Source organism: Megalobrama amblycephala, linkage group LG7, assembly GCF_018812025.1.
Source record: "Megalobrama amblycephala isolate DHTTF-2021 linkage group LG7, ASM1881202v1, whole genome shotgun sequence".
Taxonomy (NCBI): Eukaryota; Metazoa; Chordata; class Actinopteri; order Cypriniformes; family Xenocyprididae; genus Megalobrama; species Megalobrama amblycephala.
The window spans coordinates 24,124,815-24,148,093 of record NC_063050.1 but is presented as its reverse complement, the minus strand read 5'-3'; the positions used below and the strand labels follow the sequence as shown (position 1 = coordinate 24,148,093).

Below are 23,279 nucleotides of genomic sequence, written 5' to 3'. Positions count from 1 at the left end.
ACTCATTTTACATTTTTAAATTTCTCCAGGAAAGTAATAATAATAATAATATAAAAATAAAAAAAAAATAAATAAAAAAAAAATCCAAAATGAGTTGAATACATGAAGTTGAATACCTTTTTCTTTTTTTTTTCTTTTTTTTTAAATGTTTGAGTGTAATAGTGACATTTTGATGGTATGAGGGTCAGTTTCTAGAGTGATGTGAGTTGCACACATCATCTTCTTTTTTTTCTTTTTTTTTTTTTTTTTTTTTTTTTTAAGGGCTCCCTGTGTTACTTTGCCTTTGAGCTTCATTTCTTTCTTCCTTGGCAAGCTTAGAGGTTCCCACCAAATTCCTCGGACCTAAAACCATTCGTTCTTCTCCCTAAAGGCAGTTTCATGAGCATGAGAAAAAATATCTCAAACTTCTGATGAGAAGTCATTTTCACATTAATATGCTTTCAATAGTTTGACAAGACTCTCAAAACAGACTTGCGTCTGTCCTCTAATTCAATGTCTAATTCCATGTGTGATATAGAATGTCTTAAACAAAAAGACATTTGTATAGTAAATTATTAAGTCCATGCTTGTTTTGGCCAGGATATGTTTATATTCAGCCTAGAACATTGTGTTGCAATGGAATTTAATTAATACACATTTGTAACTGTTAGAGCATATAACTTTGCATTAAATCATGGAATCATGTTTGAAGCCAGGCCAACAATTTATCTACTGTGCTTATAAGCATCATCTTCATTATATAATTCTTTATTTACTTACAAAAACCCACACAAGCAAATAGTAATAATAAAAAATAAAATAAAAAAAAAAACATTTATTTTTTTCCAAACCAATATCAGACTGATATAAACAGTAACTTACATTGTAGACACATAATAGTTTAAGCTCCACAGTTTACATCAAGGCTTCTAGTATGCCCCGTTCACATCCTCTGGGTTGACACTGATGACCCAGAGGGGCCGTGTTGCCTTGTGGGTCAAAGTGCATTGCAAATCACTCCCATACTGGAGCTTCTTCCCAGACCAAAAACAGACAGCTGTCACAAGGCACCTATCTTTTAACACTGAAACCTCAATACATTTGGACTGGAGATAAGACAACATTGCTTTAAGTGGTAGAATCGATAGTGTGGTCCAATACTCTTAAAAATAACTAGCAGCTAATCTAAAAATTGGACCAATGCTATTACAGTCTATGAGAAAAAATTTTTATGTTTTAACTAGTCGGTCATTATGTAAAATAATCTATAGTTGATTCACTGTACTGCATAGCATATAGGGTAAACAGATGTTCTGTTGTTATAGTGCTATAATAAGTTTAAATTCATATATAACTGTGCAACATTCCTCACTAAGTGGTGGTAAAGTTCAGTACATGTGTAACATAAGGATAATCCGTGACATCAATTTCCACTACAAACATAACCTTTTTTCTTTTCTTTTTTTTTTTTCTTTCTGTCATGCACAAATATTTTCCTCAACACTTAGCACATCAAATTAACAAGACCCATGTAGATCTCTGTCAGAATGTGTACAATGTCATTCATATTAGTTTCAAATGATATCAAGAAGACAATAGATTTCTTAAAATTTCTTACACACTATACTGTTAAAAAATTTGGGGTTGGTAAGATTTAATAATGTCTTTGAAAGAGGTCTCTTCGGCTCACCAAGGTTGCAATTATTTGATCAAAAAACAGTAAAACCGTATAATATTGTGAAATATTATTACAATTTGTAATAACTGTTTTCTATTTTAATATATTTAAAAAAAAATAATAATTTATTCCTGTAATGGCATGAATTTTCAGCATCGTTTCTCCAGTCAGTGTCACACGATCCTTCATAAATCATTCTAATATGCTGATTTGGTGCTCAAGAAACATTTGTTGTTATTATTATCAATGTTGAAAACAGTTGTGTTGCTTTTTGTGCTTTGATATGATTTTTGTCAGGATTGTTTGATGAACAGAAAGTTCAATTGCATGTATTTGAAATGGAAATATTTTGTAACTCGAATGTCTTAGCTTTTGCATCCTTGCTGATTAAAAGTAAAAAAATCTTACTGACCCCAAACATTTGATTGATATCAAATGACGAGATAAAAGAAAAGAAATTCTATAACGAGATAAAATAAAACAAATATTCCAACTTAAAATACAGATGATATACAAATACTGAGGCCATTAAATATTAACAATATTAAAGTAATGTATACGAGGTTAATAGCATGTATGAGTTCTCTTCACAGAAAATTCACAGTGTCATAATAAAGCAAAGATATGTTTGTATCTCTTGGGCGTTTTTGTTTTGATTACACAAAGGCCCCTTTTCCCGCGCCCTTATGCTCATTTTTTTTTTTTTTTCTTTTACACTATAACCCAGCATTTGTTGCAGTTGGATTCATTCCTAGAAATTACTCTTAAATCCCACCAAGGTCAAAGTTTCATTTGCCTTCTCTTTGCTGGAACACAATCCAGCTGGTATTTCGCATGTACTGTATGATGTTCATGTTTTGTTTTCTTTTTTCCCTCCATATTATTTAATTCTGAGCTTACATATTCATCTAACACCTTTCAAGCATATACACATGAAACTTAATTTGGCATTCAAACACAAAGGCTTCAGTATCTTCCTACTCCACTAAATAAACAAGAAGTGACGTCCAGCGCACAATATGATTCACTTAACAACTAAATAAACTTTGAGGCAGGAGGCAACCTGAAAGTTCCTGTTTTACAACCTAGCTTCCATAACTGCATTCAATGTGCTAACAATAACAACCGGACACTGAATTTGAGGGGTAGGCAGCCTCCTAGGCGGCATGCTGGGAGTTTCTTTGGCAAAGCTCATAGGAAGGAACACAGAAAACACAGATTGACCCTCACCGCTTCACTCGTCCTTTCTGCAACTTCCTTTCACATCAGACAGTGATGATCCAGAGCATGTTCATAGTGCAGTGTCTATGTAAGGAAAACATGTCAAGCTCCTGATGAGGGTTAATTTGTAGCTGTTAGGTTCAGCTGCATCCTGTTGCTGTTGGTCTTCACTCCCACCTCTTCTCACACAGCAAAACAACACTCTGAATGTCTGGGAACAGCTGCTGTAGGTCTACGGGAGACTTTAAATATATCTGGTCCATTGTCTGGTTTGAAGCTATATATAAAAACTGCCTGATAATGTGCCGAGCACAAGGCCTTTAGTTTCATATGAATGGTTACAATGTTTTCCACCTCAAAGTTTGACACTGATGATGTCCGCTTTTCTAATGCATGTAGCAGCTCTCAGTCGCTGTATTTGCGAAGGCTTCTGTCGGTATTGAGGTTGCCAGGCTCTTGGTTTTTGCACTGAATGCTAGTGCCATTCATGGGGCCTGAGCTGGACACCTGGTTCTTGGTATAACACCAACAGCACAAGCAGGACTGAAATGGTGATAAAGAAAAAAGAAAAATCATTTGATAGTTGCAATGTAGGCTCTTTGGAAAAACATGCTGCTGCTTAAGATTTTTGCAAAACTTAAAAAATATACGTACAATTCACTGCAGTTAAACACCAACAACATTTCACATTTCACATTAATTCATTATGATTACTGGGGCAGATTATATATAATTCCCCAAAACACACCATAGTCCATGACTTGCAAAGTAATACATTTTTACTTTTGCATCACAACCATCTCCATATACAGTATATGGGTTTTCTGACATAGTAAACTTGCATACACATGTGATTTGGAGTGCTCAGGTACAAGTCCAGTAAAAAATGTGTCACGACACTCGATAGAAGGAGATCGAAGGAGATAGAACCTTTTAGCGGCACTCACTGAAAATTTCCTTTTTGAACTGCCATGATACATACAACATCCAAGATTACAAAATGTTGCCAGTTCATCTGTTTCGGAGACAATTGAATGTGCTTTTAGCACCATTTACTGGACTGGATTTCAATTTGAAAGAGCAGTGAAATGTGCAAGAACCGATGTTATATTATTTTGCACGTAACACTTAAAGGGTTAGTTCACCCAAAAATGAAAATTATGTCATTAATGACTCACCCTCATGTCGTTCCAAATCCGTAAGACCTCCGTTCATCTTCGGAACACAGTTTAAGATATTTTAGATTTAGTCCGAGAGCTTTCTGTCCCTCCATTGAAAATGTATGTGCAGTAGACTGTCCATGTCCATAAAGGTAATAAAAATGTCATCAAAGTTGTCCATGTGACATCAGTGGGTTAGTTAGAAGTTTTTGAAGCATCTAAAATACATTTTGGTCCAAAAATAACAAAAACTACGACTTTATTCAGCATTGTCTTCTCTTCCGGGTCTGTTGTTCATCCGGGTTCACGACTCGGGTTCAATGTACCGCAGCGCACTGCTGACGTAAGACGCTGCTGACGTGTTATCTGATGCGCCAGAGTTTTGTTTACAGTCTGAGGGAGACGCACGCTGTATTCAAGCTATTCTACATTGTTTGTATTTTGGTATTGCTATATTTTTTAAAATGGTGCGTAAGTGTGCATGTCGCGGATGTCCTAATCGCCAAAAACAACGACGTAAAAGTGCATTACCAACGCCGACAGATGAAAGGATTCAATGGAATCAATTCAGTGGAATCAATTCAATGGAATCAATTCAACGGAATGGATTCCGGAAGAGAAGACAATGCTGAATAAAGTCGCATTTTTTATTATTTTTGGACCAAAATCTATATAAGATGCTTCAAAAACTTCTAACTAACCCACTGATGTCACATGGACTACTTTGATGATGTTTTTATTACCTTTATGGACATGGACAGTGCACCGTACATACATTTTCAATGAAGGGACAGAAAGCTCTCGGACTAAATCTAAAATATCTTAAACTGTGTTCTGAAGATGAACGGAGGTCTTACGGGTTTGGAACGACATGAGGGTGAGTCATTAATGACATCATTTTCATTTTTGGGTGAACCAACCCTTTAATAACAACATTAGTTAACATGAACTAATAATGAAGTGCACTTATACTGCATTTATTGATCTTTGTTAATGTTAATTTCAACATTTACTAATACATTATTAAAATCTTGTTAACATTAGTTAATGCACTGTGAACTAACATGAACAAACAATGAACAACTATATTAACTAATGTTTAACTAATGAACATTATTGTACAGTGTTACCATTTTGCCGAAATGTTACCACTCGGGGCAAGTGGCAACATCCTAGTAGTAGTGATTATTTGTATTGTATTTGAGGTGAATAAGTTTAAATGAATCAGTATTTCTTATCTGCAGCACTAAGTTTGGCCCATAGTAAATCAACTTAGAATATTGCTTTTGGACCCACACCATCTCTTGCACAGATCATCTGTTTGCTTGTATTTAGGGCCATGAACTTTGGTTGGCCAACTGTGTTGTGTCTCACAAACACTTCAGATGCATTGTATCTTTGGGATCATCCTCATTACTGAAAAGAGGCCCACTTTGGATCTGACATCAATGTCTGTAAACTACACTTAGTATGATGACAACCAGGAACAGGCATGGCTTATCTCTTTCTGAGAATGACTCACAGGACCTTAAACATTTGTCTCCATAAATCAAGCACAATTTGCTGAGAGAATGTTCTGTGGCCGCTGATTATGCAAAGTTGTGAGGAAACGTATCCATTCACTCATTCTATAGGAGTCTGTTTGTAATGGCAAGTTAATGAAGGAATCAGACACTTTTAAACTCACCTTAAAGCAATTCTTGAATTTCTTGCTGACAAAGTAGAGGATGATGGGGTTGATGCAAGAGTTCACAGTGGCCAAGTTGATGCCGAAATAATCCATGATCAACAGGAAGCTGAAAGTTTGGACACTCATTTAGTTTTGTTGTGTATTTGTTGTGTTGAAGTTTACATACCACTTGCAGAATCTACAAGATGTTTGTCATTTTTTTAGTAAGATGAATAGATTATAAAGATTGTTTTGTTCAGAATTTTCACATCCTTGATACTTAATATCCTGCTGCTACCTCAAGCATCAATGGCGTTTTTTTTTTTTTTTTTTTTTTTTTTTTTTGTGATTGTTTAGATTTTCCACATCTTTTGACCATTTAAACTCCAGTGCTCAGTGTAAATGAGTACACCCCCTTTGAAAAGTAACATTTTAAACAATATCTCAACGAACACAAATATAATTTCCAAAATGTTGACAAAACTAAGTTTAATATAACATCTGTTTAACTTGTAAAATGAAAGTAAGGTTAATAATATAACTTAGATTACACATTTTTCAGTTTTACTCAAATTAGGGTGATGCAAAAATGAGTACACCCCACAACAAAAACTACTACATCTAGTACTTTGTATGGCCTCCATGATTTTTAATGACAGCACCAAGTCTTCTAGGCTTGGAATGAACAAGTTGGCAACATTTTGCAACATCTATCTTTTTTCCATTCTTCAAGAATGACCTCTTTCAGAGACTGGATGCTGGATGGAGAGTGATGCTCAACTTGTCTCTTCAGAATTCCCCATAGGTGTTCGATTGGGTTCAGATCAGGAGCCACTGAATCACCTTCACCCTGTTCTTCTTCAGAAATCCAACAGTGGCCTTAGATGTGTGTTTAGGATCAGTGTCATGTTGGAAAAGTGCACGACGACCAAGGGCATGGAGTGATGGTAGCATCTTCTCTTTCAATATAGAGCAGTACATCTGTGAATTCATGATGCCATCAATGAAATGCAGCTCCCCGACACCAGCAGCACTCATGCAGCCCCACATAAGGACACTGCCACCACCATGTTTCACTGTAGGCACATGCACTTTTCTTTGTCTTCTTCACCTTTGCGACGCCATACTGTTTTGAAGCCATCAGTTCCAAGAACATTTATGTTGGTCTCATCACTCCAGAGTATAGAGTCCCAGAAGTCTTCATCTTTGTCAGCATGGGCCCTGGCAAACTCTAGGTGGGCTTTTTTGTGCCTGGGCTTTAGGAGAGGCTTCTTTCATGTGTACGCCATACACCCCAGTTTGGCTTTCTACTTCTTTAGATAACTGCAGTGAACTTGCATGTCGATTTTCTTCAAAACTTCTAATCAGAAGACGCTCCTGTTGAGGTGTTAACTTCCGTGGATGACCTGGACGTCTCTGTAAGATGGTTGCAGTTCTATCTTTTTTGATTTTTTTTTTTTTCTTTTCCTACAGTATTCTGACTGATAAGTAAAGCTTTGCTGATCTTCTTGTAGCCTTCACCTTTGTGGTGTAAATAAATTATTTTCTTTCTCAGGTCTTGTGACATTTGTCTTCCATGTGGTGCCATTGCTGACAGCATGAAATAGGAAGGGGTTTTAACACCCTTTTATAGTCAACTGTCTGCTGGACACCTTTGTAATGAATAATTAGACTCACCTGTGGTTGAATTCTTGTTAAATTAGACATTTGTAGTTTAAAACTTAGCTTTGCTCCAGAGACTTTCAGTGGGGTGTACTCATTTTTGCATCCTCCTAATTTGAGTAAAACTGAAAAATGTGTAATCTAAGTTATATTATTAACCTTATTTATAAAATATATCACACTAGACATATTATACTATAGTCACACACACAAAAAAAAATACTTTTAAAGATTTTATTAATTTGCATGACTTGTTTTAAAATGATTGTTTTAAAAATCCCTGATATTTTCAGGTTTTCCATTATTGTGGGAACCCTGATAATTCCCTGGTATGTCCTGAAAAGAAATTCCTTAAGGTTTCCCATCATGCTCTATGTTTGAGGTTTTTCAGCAGTGGCTATATGATGTCTTCATTGGCCAACTAAGGGACAGTTATCACTATTTATGAGTAACTATAAATAACCATTTGAGTATTCCTGTTAACTCTAAACATTACAATTTGTGTAAATTAATTTATTATTTTGTCTTGTGGAATATACTGAAATACTGTTTTGATGCAGTCATTTTAACGGCAGTACTAAAATCGTATTTTTAAGATTTTATCTCCTTTTTTTTTTAATTTTGAAAAGCTGCAAATCTTACAGCTTCTGCAAGGGGCATGTAAGCATATGAGCACAACTGCATAAACACTTTAGAGTACAAACTATAACTTTTACGTCAAGTAAAAAAATACCATTTGCACAAGCAGTACAAGTATGTAGGGTATAAAATAAATCAGTCCACTGTTAAGACCCAAAATTGGCGAAGGCTCACTCACTTGAGTAGGTCACAACGTCTTTCATCATTTGGAACATAAACCATTTTCTTCAACAGTCTACTGAGATGCAGGGGAAACCAGCAAAGAGCAAAGATCAGCACTAAACAGAAGACTGCTTTAGCCACTTCACGCCGCTGCAGAACATAAACAAGCCATTAGAATCGCTATACGTTCAGTATTATATTATCAGAGACTTCACCCAGAATATTGCATACATAACAGGCTAAACAAAACATTATAATATCATCTAATTCAATTATGGGCAACTTCGGTCCTGGAAGGCCACTGTCCTGCAGAGTTTAGCTCCAACTCTAATCAAATACATCTGAAAAAAGCTAATCCAGGTCTTTAGGATTAATAGACAGATACAGGCAGGTGAGTTTTAATCAGAGTTAGAGCTTAACTCTGCAGGACAGTGGCACTTCGAAGTTGTCTATCCCTGATCTAATTGTTTATTAAGACAATAAGACACAAAATGCAATCTAAATGCAAAAACTTTTTTTACTACTGTGCAGAAATACTCTTTAAATTTGAATGTTAATGATCTGGATTATGGCCATTAATATTAAGGACTTTTTCTTACCTGTTTAAGGTGTTCACTGAGGACAATCCGAAGGCTTCCTTTTCTACGGTTGAGCATTTCACATGTCATGAGGGTGTAGAAAACAGCTGTGCAGGCCAGAGGCACGCAGAAGTAAAAGCCAAATAACCACCAGTCTTTCAAATTTACATAGAACTGAAAGCAGATGAAACACATGCACATTATCCATTATGTGTACAGTAAAAAAAAAAAAAAAAGGTTACTGTGTCATGCAGTGTTTACAGCCACTGAGAGATAATTTAGATAATTGAGAGATAAGTTGTCACAGCAATTACTTTGTATTTTTCACCATTTTCCATGACACTTGTGTTTTTATCAGTCTATAAACTCTCTCAGTTAATTATTTTAATTGTGAGCTTAAACATTTGATGTTTAGAAGCCGAAAGAGCAACAGACCAGTGAGAAAAAAGAAGGAAGTCATTCTAGCTAAGTATGTTATAGACTAAATTTGGGGTCAATAAGATTTTTTTCTCCCTCTTTTAATTATTTGTTACAAATATAAGTCTATTTCAAATAAATGCTGTTTATTTGAAATTTCTATTCTTAAAAAAATCCTGAAAAAAAACTATCATGGTTCCCATTAAATATGCACAGCTGTTATCTGTTGTGATGATAGTAACAAGAAATGTTTCTTGAGAACAAAAATCAGCATATTAAAATGATTTCTGAAGGATCATGTGACACTGAGGACTGAAGTAATGGTTGCAGAAAATGCAACTTTGTCATCACAGGAATTAATTACATTTTAAAATATTAAAATATAATTTTTGTGTGTGTGTGTGTTTGCTCGTCGTTTACTTAGCAGAAGCTAAGCAAAGGAAGCAACTTAAATTAACATTTATTTAATGATTTACTTATTTGTTGTCGTGCAATAAACAGGAAAAGCATTTTGCGTCGCATCCTGATCACCCTACTGGGTTTATTTTACGATAATGATCAGCTGACCTTACATTATCTCTAGGTCTCTATAGCATGACTGTTAAACATATAAAACAGTACTCAAAGTGAAAACAACACAGTGTTAATTTAATTTTTATAATTTAATTTGTGCTGTATTAAGTTGTCTCATCTGAATAGTCTGTTGTTTCTGAGATTAATGGCAGGGTTCATATGAGAGAATGAACTCTGTTTCTCATCCACACATATGGCTCTGCTTGAGAGAGATACATCAGCTTGTAATTGTACTCATGGTCTGCTATCAATTTACTTCTTTGGACCAAACAAAAAAGAAGAAATCTTGCAGATATCGTGCATGAGGAAACTGAAGAAAACTCAAAGGTTTTACTCTTATCCCCTGCATTGTCTGTGATTTACACAAAATGTTGCTTTCAGGATCAAAGTTTGTAAAAGATCACAGAAACCGTGCATAGCATCCTGCTTGAGGTCAACCGGACAGGATGCACTGTTTATTACAAAGTGTTTGAGTGTTTATGTGAGCGAAGGGAAAAGACGTCGGCATGACATCCATTCGATTAAAGCGTACCGTCATGAAGTTACTTTCAGGCTTGAGCATGCAAGTGCGGATGGTTTGGTTATTGTAGGTGAAGGTGATCATGTTGAAGACCACCGCCTCTGGTACAGCCAAGATAATAGACAGGACCCAGATGGTGAAGATCTCAATGGCAGTAAAGAGGGGAATGCCGACCCCCTGCACTCTGCTCCAGGAGGCTACAGCCCTGTACCTGAGCCACAAAAACAAAACTCTCAGAAAATTGCTCAACTGTTCTAACATTTCACAACAGAGACACATCATTAGCTACGTTTTCCTCCAAAGTTGTGAATTTAACTTATGCTCAAAAGTGGAATATCTCATAAAACAATTGAGCACCATTTCCGTCCCAAGTATTTAAGAGAACAAAATTGTCGCTTCCTGGTAAATTGGCTTAAAATATCTGTATAATAAAAATGGAAGTTGCTGCACTCGGTAAAGCCATGTGGTTCTATTTTTTTGTACATTATGAGAGTGTGCAGGCAAAATGCAATGGACGCTGTCATGTTATCTTGCGTTCGGAGTCGGATGCCTGATGTTTGGGAACTCAATCATGTGAGACAGTTCTGGGACATAATTACCAAACAATTTGATGACAGAGTTTTCTGGCATTTCAGAATGGCCAAACAAACATTTAAGATGCTGTGCAATGAAAATAGTCCGCTGGTTAGTCCAGTAATCCAGTCACTTCCTCTACTGAGTCAAAGTCACATGAGTTTTTGTTGTTGTTGTTGCACCTCGAGGGATTTATTCGGTAAATGTGTTTCCATTGTAGTTTATGTACAGTACAGTCCAAAAGTTTGGAACCACTAAGATTTTTAATGTTTTTAAAAGAAGTTTCGTCTGCTCACCAAGGCTACATTTATTTAATTAAAAATACAGTAAAAAACAGTAATATTGTGAAATATTATTACAATTTAAAATAACTGTGTACTATTTAAATATATTTGACAAAGTAATTTATTCCTGTGATGCAAAGCTGAATTTTCAGCATCGTTACTCCAGTCTTCAGTGTCACATGATCCTTCAGAAATCATTCTAATATGCTGATTTGCTGCTCAATAAACATTTATGATTATTTTCAATGTTGAAAACAGTTGTGTACTTTTTTTTTCAGGATTCCTTGATGAATAGAAAGTTCAAAAGAACAGCATTTATCTGAAATACAAAGCTTCTGTAGCATTATACACTACCGTTCAAAAGTTTGGGGTCAGTAAGAATTTTTATTTTTATATTTTGAAAATAAATTAAAGAAATGAATACTTTTATTCAGCAAGGATGCATTAAATCAATCCAAAGTGGCAGTAAAGACATTTATAATGTTACAAAAGATTAGATTTCAGATAAACACTGTTCTTTTGAACTTTCTATTCATCAAATAATCCTGAAAAAAATATTGCACACAAATATGTTGTACAATTGTACACATTAAATGTTTCTTGAGCAGCAGATCAGCATATTAGAATGATTTCTGAAGGATCATGTGACACTGAAGACTGGAGTAATGATGCTGAAAATTCAGCTTTGCCATCACAGGAATAAATTACTTTGTGAAATATATTCAAATAGAAAACAGTTATTTTAAATTGTAATAATATTTCACAATATTACCGTTTTTACTGTATTTTTAATTAAATAAATGTAGCCTTGGTGAGCAGACGAAACTTATTTTAAAAACATTAAAAATCTTAGTGGTTCCAAACTTTTGGACTGTACTGTACATCTTCTCATTAAATAAAATAAAATGCTGCTTTTTTTTTATTTCCATCCTGTGAAATGCCAAATTCTGCGTAAAATATGTGGATGGAAACAGCTATTGAAGCTCCACTTTATGTGAACTAAACATCTCTGTGAATGACCTCAGAGATGAAGTAGTTTGATCTTTTTTTTTACAGCAACACCTGCAAAGCTTGACTGATCAGATTGCTATCATGTGGGAAAGCTTCTGTGAAAATATTGCTGTGCAGCTGTGCCAGCTACTGGTTTATAGCTACAGTATCCAAGATTAATGAAAAGATTGCTTTGCATTGTAATATGCATATTACTAAAATGCTCACAGATATACTTCAGCTGTTTGTTTGGATAAAGTCACTGGTTTGCCTGGCTGCTTGTTTCCCTTTGCTCAAAGTCATGTTTGCTTGTTTGTTTCATTAATATCTTTTCTCTTGTGGTTGTTTCTGTAAAACGGTGCATCAAGATTTTATATGTAACTATATATTTTTTTTATGACCCATTTGAATATTCCTGTTTAACAACAATGGGACATTTATATTTCACTAAGTAGAGATGTATCCACTTTGCCAACACGCAGACGGATGAGAAAGACACGATATGTAAGCTCACGCAACATGGGGATCACGAATCGGACGAGATGTGCTAAACATTTCCTCTGCATGATTCAGAAACTAATTGAAAGCGGCTGTGCTGTTGTGAAATTAAGGCCAGCCTCTTGATTCAAGTGAAAAATTGAGACTAGATATTTGTGGCTCAGATTCAATCTTATGGTTCTGAATGTCAATGAAACAACTTTCACATGGGAAAAATTGCTTTTGTTTAATATAAAGTCTTTTTAATTAATATATCTGTAGGAGCTCAAATTCTTGAGGTTGTTTGTGAAAAGATAGTTTTAACTTTGTTTTCTTTTAGAGATTTTTCTTATACAGTATCTTAACAAGTTGGCCAAAAGACAACATTTTAGTTTAGTTTTATTGTATAATCCTATGACAAGATAATAGATATGTATCCTTCTTTATGGTAGCAATTAAACTGAGGTGGGCAGGTGGCTTCTGCCTCCTGATGAGGAAAATACTTTTTAATGAGAGGTGCCCATTAGAGCTGACCTTATAAACTGGAGGAAGTGCCCTGATTCAGAAGAACTTGACAAGCTCACGTCCCGCCTTTTCCCCTAAACCACATTGGCAAATGCACTAATGTTTCCTGAGAAAGTTTTCATTGGAACCACCCTGATCAAGATGATACGGGAAATACAACTTGTTCTCATTTCATACAAAATACTTGAGTATTTTGGTAAGAGATATCAGGTTTGACTCATAACTGTAAGAAAAAAAAAAGATGGATAAATTGAAAAGAAAGAAATTAAGAAGAAATGAATTTGACAAATGACCTGTATGTAATTTGAGCTTCTACAGTCAAAATAATTACAAATGAATTTTCTAAACAACTACAAAATATACAGATAGACACCAGTGTTCAATGAAATAAATGTCTTTAGAATCGGATTGTAAGCTCGTATTGTTGTTTTAGATGATAAAGACAACATAATGCATTTCGTGTCAGAATAAAAATGAATGTAATTGCAGATGGATTCCACATTGCTTAGTTCTTATGAGAAAAAAAAAAATTGTAGAGTCTGAAAAGTTAGGTAATGCTAGGGAGATTCATTCAGGTTTGAAGATGTACAATAAGCATACAGTGAGACAAGTATTGTTTTTTTATTATTATTATTTCTGTATTACAATATAACTTGTTAAGAGGAGGAGTGAAAGATATTAATGTACCTAGCCGTAAAACTATAAACCCAGTTTATGACCTTTGTCTCTCCCTAAACCTAAGACCTCAGCAGTGAAATCTTAACCTTGAACCTCACGGAGGCCTGAAGTATAATGGTCAAATTAAAGAAAAGTTTGTGGGCAAAAGGCGTTAGCTTTTTTATTAGATGATTTCAAGTTTTTGAAATGAGCTTTAGAACATCTAGGCAAAATTTCAACAATATTTCAAAATGATTTACCTGTCCACACTCAAAGCACACAGATTGAGTACTGTAATCCCAACAGATGCTTTCTGGAGGAATGGCACCAGTTTGCACAGGAAGAGTCCAAATGCGCTGTCATCAAATGGCCATTTTGTGACAAGCAGCTGCAAGAAAAATAGAATATGACCCACAAGCTCTAGAAGACATTGCATTGAGATGAATGAAATACGGATAATTGATCAACATGTTCTTTTTTATTTTAAGCACTTGTGTCTGTACATTTATTTATAAAGTAGAAATGAAATAGAGATGTTTAACCATAATTGAGGCAGTCTGCATTTCTGGAATTTGCTGGTTTCTGAAACAGTTTTACTTAAATAAGTAACAGATTTTTTCTTTTTTCTTTTTTTTTCTTTTTTTTCTTTGACTCTCTGTTCCCGTCTTTGGCCTTAAGGGCACACATCTTGTCTTGATGAAATTGCTTTAGAGCAGTTTCAATGGCTACTTTATATCGACCCAGGCACTTCTTTGGTCGTTGTGTATTTTTGCTAGTCTTCACCTTGGAAGACTCCAGTAGTGTTGAAAACAAAATCCTCATGTCTTCCTTTTTTGAAGTGCTCTCTTTTTTTAAATGAAGATTTATGTCAGAAAAGTTTTTTTTTTTTTTTTTTTTTTTTTTTTTTTTTGGTTTGGACTCCTGCAAAGTCTCATCATTCAAGTGGCCTTGACAAGGTACACTGAAATGGTGTTGTCTTTTGTTAAACAGGAAAAGTATGTGGATTCTGCTGAGGTTTAGAAAGGAAACTTCTCATGGGTGTATCCTGGCCCTGTTTGTATGAGGAGTGCAGAGTTTAATCAGTGGCACAGCTGGAGAAGTGTATATTGGGAGTCAGTGTCTGGAGTGCACATAAGTCTGTGCGTCACAAAATAAGACATGCTAACTGCCGCACTTCCGTTTGTTTTTGTTTTTTTTGTTTTTTTTTACATGAGCTTTCAATGTTAAATGAACACCTTCCATCCTAAATAGAGAAACTCTCTGGATCTCCACCCAATATCCTGTTGAAAAGTCCCTCAAAATTAAATTTGTAAAAGATAATAGCTGACTTTATAAATGCTGAAAATTGGAAGACAAACATTCTGTGCTAATCTGGTTTGCACATTGCTTCAGAGAGTGTTTTACAGAAAAATCATACAGATAGACTACAAATAAGAAATTTGACCTAGGTCAATTATGTACAAAAAAGCCTAAGATAAAGAAAAGAAACAGTTAAAAACACATGTTCCAATTTTTATGTATTCATGCTGTTTTTTTAAACAAATATATATGCAATTTTTATGAACAGTTTTAGGCTTATTTATATTTATATTTTTCTAGGTAAGTTTTTTAATTAAGTTTTTTTTTTTTTTTTTTTTTTTTTTTTTTTCATGGGTCCCACCACATCTGAACTAACAGTATATTGTCAAGGTCAATGTTTCTTTGGGGAACCAAAAATGGTTCTTTTCTGGCATCACTTCAAAAACCCTCTTTTGGAACCTTTATTTTTAAGATTAAATTTAGAGCATCACATCACTGACCCATCTGCTAGAGGCATGTTCACTGTCAAGTATTGTGTTCAATGATGAGCAGAGAATTAGACAAGGGACTTTGGCTAGTGATGAAACACTAGTCAAAACAGGGCTGTTCATTTGGATGATGGCCCTTCAATCCCCTGTTTATTTTATCAGGCCATATCCCTGCTGCACTCATCACAAAAGCCTCAGTAACCGTAATAGGACGGCCCTGGAGATAAACTCTGAATGACCGTATAATTGTATACAGCCCCTGTGCATCTAAGCACCCTCCCAACTTCCTCTGCCAGCTCATTCTCCCTTCCTGTGCTCAAGTACTCTCTTTTGAATTGTACTGAATATTCTTAAAAATAAAGGTTCCAGAAGAGGGTTTTCACAGAGATTCCATAGAAGAACCATTTTTAATTCCCCAAATAACCTTTCATTGAACATTTCTTAGGAGTAATTTTTTCTTAATGTTAAGAACAATAAGGTAACCTTTTTTCCACTATAAAGAAACTCAAGAAATGTAAAAATGTATAAAGAAATGTTCAATGGAAAGGTTCCAAAGAGGTTAAATGTTCTTCGTGAAACCATAGATGCAAATAAAGAACCATTATTTTAAAAGGGTTAGTTCAACCAAAAATGAAAATTCTGTCATTAGTTACTCACCCTCATGTCGTTCCAAACATGTAAAACCTTCGCTCATCTTTGTAACACAAATTAAGATATTTTTGATAAAATCAAAATGAGAGGTATATGACTTGTCCATAGACAGCAATTTAACTGACACTTTCAAGGTCCAGAAAGGTACTAAAGACATCGTTAAAACAGTCGACGTGACTACAGTGGTTCAACTTTAAAGATGCCCTAGAACTTTTTTTAAAAAGATGTAATATAAGTCTAAGGTGTCCCCTGAATGTGTCTGTGAAGTTTCAGCTCAAAATACCCCATAGATTTTTTTTTAATTCATTTTTTTAACTGCCTATTTTGGGGCATCATTATAAATGAGCCGATTCAGGGCTACTGGCCCTTTAATTCTCGTGCTCCACGCCCACAGAGCTTGCGCTTGCCTTGAACAGTGCATAAACAAAGTTTACACAGCTAATATAACCCTCAAATGGATCTTTACAAAGTGTTTGTCATGCATGCGTCGGATTATGTGAGTATTGTATACTGTTATATTGTTTACATTTGATTCTGAATGAATTTGAGGCTGTGATCCGTGGCTAACGGCTAATGCTACACTGTTGGAGAGATTTATAAAGAATGAAGTTGTGTTTATGAATTATACAGACTGCAAGTGTTTAAAAATGAAAATAGTGACGGCTCTCTTGTCTCGGTGAATTCAGTAAGAAACGATGGTAACTTTAACCACATTTAACAGTACATTAGCAACATGCTAACGAAACATTTAGAAAGACAGTTTACAAATATCACTAAAAATATCATGATATCATGGATCATGTCAGTTATTATTGCTCCATCTGCCATTTTTCGCTATTGTTCTTGCTTGCTTACCTAGTCTGATGATTCACCTGTGCAGATCCAGACGTTACTGGCTGCCCTTGTCTAATTCCTTTCATAATGTTGGGAACATGGGCTGGCATATGCAAATATTGGGGCGTACACCCCGACTGTGACGTAACAGTCGGTGTTATGTCGAGATTTGCCTGTTCTTTGGAGGTCTTTTAAACAAATGAGATTTATATAAGAAGGAGGAAACAATGGAGTTTGAGACTCAATGTATGTCATTTCCACGTACTGAACTCTTGTTATTTGACTATGCCAAGATAAATTCAATTTTTCATTCGAGGGCACCTTTAGTTTTATGAAGCAACAAGAATACTTTATGTGCGCAAAAACTTCTTTGAGTCATAAACCTCTCGGATTTCATTGAAAATATCTTAATTTGTATTCTGAAGATGAACAAAGGTCTTACGGGTGTGGAACGACATGAGGGTAAGTAAGTAATGACAGAATTTTCATTTTTGGGTGAACTAACCCTTTAAGAGTGTAGGCTGGTCTTTCTGCCTGGTTTGTGAAAAATACCCTTTGAGAACAACATAATGTCATGATTCCTACTAATTGACAATAATGAAGAAATAGAGGTGCCTACCTTGTAGACATTGATAGGGATGTCTATGGTGATGTAGATAAGATCTCCAAGAGCTAGGCTGGCGATGAGGGCGTTGGGTCCATTCCTCATGCACTTGTTTTGGTAAATAATCCTCAGCAAGGTGGCGTTACCCACCATTCCCACCACAAACACAACGCAGGAAATAATTGTGTTAATATACTTAAAACAAAGCTTGATGGATGTGGGATCCTTGCAGGGTGGAGGCCCCTTAACTCTGGTATTGTTGTCCAGCAGAGATTTTTTGCTGGTGAGCTGGAGACCCTTATGCACATTGGTTTTGGAGGTAGTAGAGATTTGAAGTAAAGTGTCCTGGGCTTCCTCTGTTCCATTTATCTGACATATTCCACCAGTGGCCAGGACGGCCATTAGCAAAAACAATTGTAGTGTCGTAATGCCCATTGCAGAACGCAGTTCGCTCTTTGATTTCCAGATGAGGTGATAAGATGCTGATTACGGCTATTTAGCACAGCTGCAGGATAAGAAACAATAGGACGGACATCAAAAAAAAACAATGTTGTAAAGCAAGTTCAGTTTGTCACTGCCCAGACACACAAAATAGAGACGTACATTGCAGGCCTCAGAATAAAACAGAATCAAAGAGAATTACTTAAAAGTATAACACTAGATGCGCAAAACTTCAACACAACTTCAAAAGGGATTTAGTGGAGGAGCACAGATGGAGAGTGCCAGTACGAGTTACTGTCACACTATGGGGACGAGACGTTGCCTTTCCTGTCATCCCCGGCAAATACCCATCAGTGCTGGCATGGTGCTAGTGGCACAGCACCAAGCTTTTGTTTTTTCATTTGTAATTTAAAAAAATGCACCCGTTTGAATAACTTTCATCACTTTGGTTTCCTCAACACACATTCCCGCTCTGGTTTGCGTTTGGCATTCGTAGGGGCAGTTTCCCAATGAGAAAGATGCCTTTTGGTATTTCACTATAGGAAATGTTCAAAGACAACGGCTTAATAACAATTCAGTTTCATATAAATTAGATACCCTTTTGATAACACTTTACAATAAGGTTCCATTTGTTAATACATTGGGTAACACAAACTAACAATACTTCTAAAGCATTTATTAATCTTAGTTAATGAACTTACAATTAAGAGTTGTGTTTTTATGAAATAACATTAACAAAGATTAATAAAATCTGCAACAAAAGTATTTCTCATTGTTAGTTAATGCACTGACTAACATTAACTATTAGGACTGTAATGTGAAGTGTTACCAAATAACTTCATAATTTGACATTACAGTGCAGCCATACAAATTTTATCACATGTGCCGTTCGAATAGAGCATTAACATGTCTATCATTTAATTTTTTTTAAAGTTAATCACAAAGAAATGATTTGAATCTCTTTCAAAGAAGTTATATGATTTTATCCATAACAGATGTAGCCTATTCGTACACAAGAATCACAAGTGAAAAAAAGTTAATCAACTCTCATCTTGTTTGGAATCATTTGAACCCCCCTTTCATAATCTTGACAGCAAAGGAACACTTCTGAGCCAAGATGTGTTTCCTGTTCAAAGTCCCTGCCACCACCTGGTACACAAGGAACTATTTAGTAGACAGCCCTTCAAGTAGCATCTCAGTTTAGCATCAGCTAGGCACTAAAGGGATCCTTAACGGCACGTAAACTGTTACACTTATGAATTATAAATGCCTCCTGGTTTTTCACCTACCGCTCCTTAAATGTCTGCCTTCCCCAGGATCCCGTCAGTCAGTCAGTCAGTGAGTTAGTGAGACGAGTATTCGGCTAGAGCCCCCCAGACATCTGTGTGGTATCATATGAGTAATTAACCAACTATCAAAGTGTAGCAAGATCCCATTTGGACGCCACGACGCACCAAAGCTGCTGTGAAGGGGCTGCGCATTCTGTCTCCAGCTTTTCCTGTGGAGAGTTGCTGTATGTGTGTGTGTGTACGTGTGTGTACGTGAGTGTTTAAGAGAGAGCACTTTGACGGGGTGGGATTGCAATTCTCCACCTCCCCCCTCGGCCGGGAGGGGGGCCCCAAAGGAAACACCAGCGCTCGGTGAGGCACAGCCTGCCTGACTGTCAACAGTCAGCCGAAGCTTGGGAAGCATCAGGAGGAATTACAAATCCTCTCCTGAGGTTTGCCTTAGTCGTTTTCTTTTCTCTCACCCTGACAGAACCCCTGCCGCCATGTCATAACCTTCTCCCAAATGATCAGCGTCGATATTTGCATCTGACAAACTCACCTGTGAGTCCTTTGCTTTAGATGCGACATTGACCGATATGCAGGAGGGGCTGTGGGGGACGGTGGTGGGATCGAGAGCCAAATATGCCTTGAACTTTCTATGCTTGAAATATCACAATGTGGGTGGTCAGACTCAGGGGAAACGTGATTGCTCATGTGAACATAAAAGCCCACATAAGCCTTGGGTTCAAGTCTGCCTTACCAGCCTTACATAAATTGGAGCTATTTTGGATTCTTTTTCATTATGTGCTCTGGCAGCATGATAAGCTCACTTTAAGAAGGTCGATTGGAACAACAAGCTCATCTACAAGCAAAGTTCCTGGCTGACTACATCACTGCCCATTATGTAACCTATGCCTAGTAAAATGGGCCATTATCAATATGGGGTCTAAGTGCAGGAAGGCTATCATTACTGCAAACAGGCACCTATAAGCTGAAACAGCAACCGTACTTGTTTCTAATAAAACATTAACATGAACATCTATAAAACTCACTGAGCTATGATGATGTCTTATATATGCCTAATGCCTCCTTATTACAGAAGATTTATCAAGTTGTCTTGAGATTTAGAGGTTTATCTCATCATTTTATACTGTTTGCAAGTGTTGATTGAACATTATCTGACAACAACATGTAAGCTGTTCCACTGGTAAACATGTATTAACAAAGCACTAATTTGTTTGTAGCCTTATCTAACAACATGTTAATTCAATCAAATATATGTTAATACACTCAGCTGATGTATTATGTTCATCACTGCCTATGTCAAAGACAGAACAGATTTGGGAACAGATATGCTCACTAAGGCTCAATTTATTCAAAAATGTGATAAGCAAAAAAGTGATATTGCAAATGTTTGCTATTTCAATATATATTAGTGTAAAGCTAGATTTTCAGCAGCCATTACTCTAGTATTCAGTGTCACATGATCCCATTTGGTGCTCAAGAAACTTTTATGATTATCACAATTGAAAATGGTTGTGCTGCTTAATATTTCTGTGGAAAACTGGATATTTTCAGGATTCTTTGATGAATAGAAAGTTCAAACAAGCTCAAAACAGTATTATGTATTTATTTATCTATTTATTTTATTTTTTATATATATATTTTTTTGTAATGTGAAAGTGTTTTCTGTCACTTTTGGTCAATTTAATGCATCCTTATACTGAATAAAATCTATTTATTTTAGTTTCTTCATTTCTTTCTTTTTTTAAAAAGGAACTTACTGACCACCAACATTTTGAACGTTATTATATTATATTATATTATATTATATTATATTATATTATATTATATTATATTATATTATATTATATTATATTATATTATATTATATTATATTATATTATATTATATTATAATGTGATTCCTTGCAAGTTTCATATTTTTCATTTTTTTTTTTGTTTTTAGTTTTTTGCTCCTTTATTTTATTTCTGGCCTATATGTCTGATGTACCTGAGGGGTGAATTATATATGGGGTATATTATCTATATTGTCACACTACTTTGTTACCCTCAGAAAATGCACATGATTATAAACGTAAATTTATTCTTGCATTGACCGTAGCAGCAGTAGTCCTAATCAACAAATGTACAAAGCCTAAAAAAGACTGTTAAAGACTTAAAAATGTTCACAAAGACACCCTATTATCCCTTTATAGTTTTCCTTTGTCCATCTAGCTCATATTCTCATCACGTCTCCACATGGCCAGATGCTATGGGCAGTATAATTCCCCCTTTCATTCCATTTGTACATGCATCTTTTAATTGGAGTGTTCATTTGCAGCTAATCAGCCTGCTTAGTATTAATTGTGACTTAATTGGGTAATACTAATATTTATTGCCATTCAATTTTAAAACGATTGTGTTTTCTTTAATTGTAGGCATGAATTTATAATAGCTCTTGAATAAGTCATGGTCAACAGTGGCATATATTTTATTAATCGTAACGTGATTTGCTGACAGGATCCTTTTTCACAGAGTCCCTCAAGTCTGCCGGTAGTTTCAATGGTGTCACAACTTTTGGGGGAAAGGTAGAGAGAGAGAACGGGAGTATGTGTGTGTGTGTGAGAGAGAGAGAGAGTTGAGTTTGGAGTCTTTGTTAATCAAGACATTAATATATAAAATGATGAAACCTTTACCTGGTCCCAGTTGTTTTGGGCTTTCATGTTGTTGTGCTGTTGTTGTTTGGGCTCTTCATCTGGTATTAATGGCATTCTGTCTGAACTCAAAGATGGCAGGCTGCCTGGTAATTCATATGCTTGTTCTCTGATGGCATCTGTGAAAATGTGCTCGGTGCATATTGGTACATACCCTGTGGGAGGGAGCAGGAGCTCAAACCTCTGACTGAGTGGGATGTACGCGGTTTCATAACTGGGGCAATTGCACCAAAAACAAAAGAGAGAGAGAGAAAGAGAGAGAGATTGGGAAAGAAGGCCAATTTGATTTTCTTATGTGGTGACTGTGATTGACATGCTGACGCAGGGAGTATGATGGCACTGGACTGAAGAACCATTGCAAAATAGTTTGTGTTGAAGTATTGAACAGAATTAGAATATTGTAATGAGTCATATAGTATATGAAACAATTAACACACACACACAAAGAAAATAAAATCTCATTCAAATTGTGAATGTTAAGCCTCTGTTTTCTATACAAGTGGATTTATACTGGGGAATGAGATCTGTTTGGTTACTGACATTCTTCCAAATATCTTCTTTTGTGTACAGCAGAACAAAGACATTTATATAGGCTTGGAACAACCTGAGGGTGAGTAAATGATGACAGAATTTTCATTTTTGGGTGAACTATCCCTTTACATAAACCTATCTTATGACTTCAGAAGAGATTGAATACATTCTGAAGGTGAGTAGAGTTATGATGCAATTTTCTTTTTTATGGGAACCATTCCTTTAGACCACCCAGTGCATCTGTGGACAGCAGAGAATTATTTACAATTAAGAAGAAATCTGAAAGTTACAAAAAGTATTCGTTACATTTGCAGTCTCCACCATCATCATTTTGTCCACTCAACTTCCTTTTGCTGTAAAGAAGGGATGATTTACGAATGATGTGTTCACATTAGTCATTTAGCTGTGACACCAGAAGGTCTAAGGTCATGAGAAATGCTCCTATTATCTGTTTGACAGCTCAGACAGACAGTTATGCTCTAGATTATGCTACTGCATTTAAAATAAGCACTTTTTAAACAAGAATATTTAAAAACTTTTGGTGAGTTTAGAAGTTAAATCACTTTAGATGATGGTTTTTGACCATTTGTAAAACTGGTTGTACACTTAAATCTTTGAAAAATGGTTTAATAAGATAATATAATCTTATTATAAGATAATAACTTCAACAGCATAAAAAGAAG

At 35.6% G+C, this 23,279-nt stretch overlaps 1 protein-coding gene across 1 annotated transcript; it reads right to left on the bottom strand.

The window, feature by feature from the left end:
- Positions 1 to 1,893: 1,893 nt before the first annotated feature.
- ednraa (endothelin receptor type Aa) lies at positions 1,894 to 19,620 on the bottom strand. Its single transcript, XM_048196666.1, has 8 exons — positions 19,371 to 19,620; positions 17,656 to 18,145; positions 14,025 to 14,152; positions 10,271 to 10,469; positions 8,770 to 8,922; positions 8,187 to 8,320; positions 5,726 to 5,834; positions 1,894 to 3,421 (listed from the first exon to the last, which is right to left on the bottom strand). The coding sequence occupies exons 2-8, from the start codon at positions 18,073 to 18,075 to the stop codon at positions 3,284 to 3,286; spliced, it is 1,281 nt and encodes a 426-aa protein (XP_048052623.1). The 5' UTR covers positions 18,076 to 18,145; positions 19,371 to 19,620; the 3' UTR covers positions 1,894 to 3,283.
- Between the last annotated feature and the right edge of the window lie 3,659 nt (positions 19,621 to 23,279).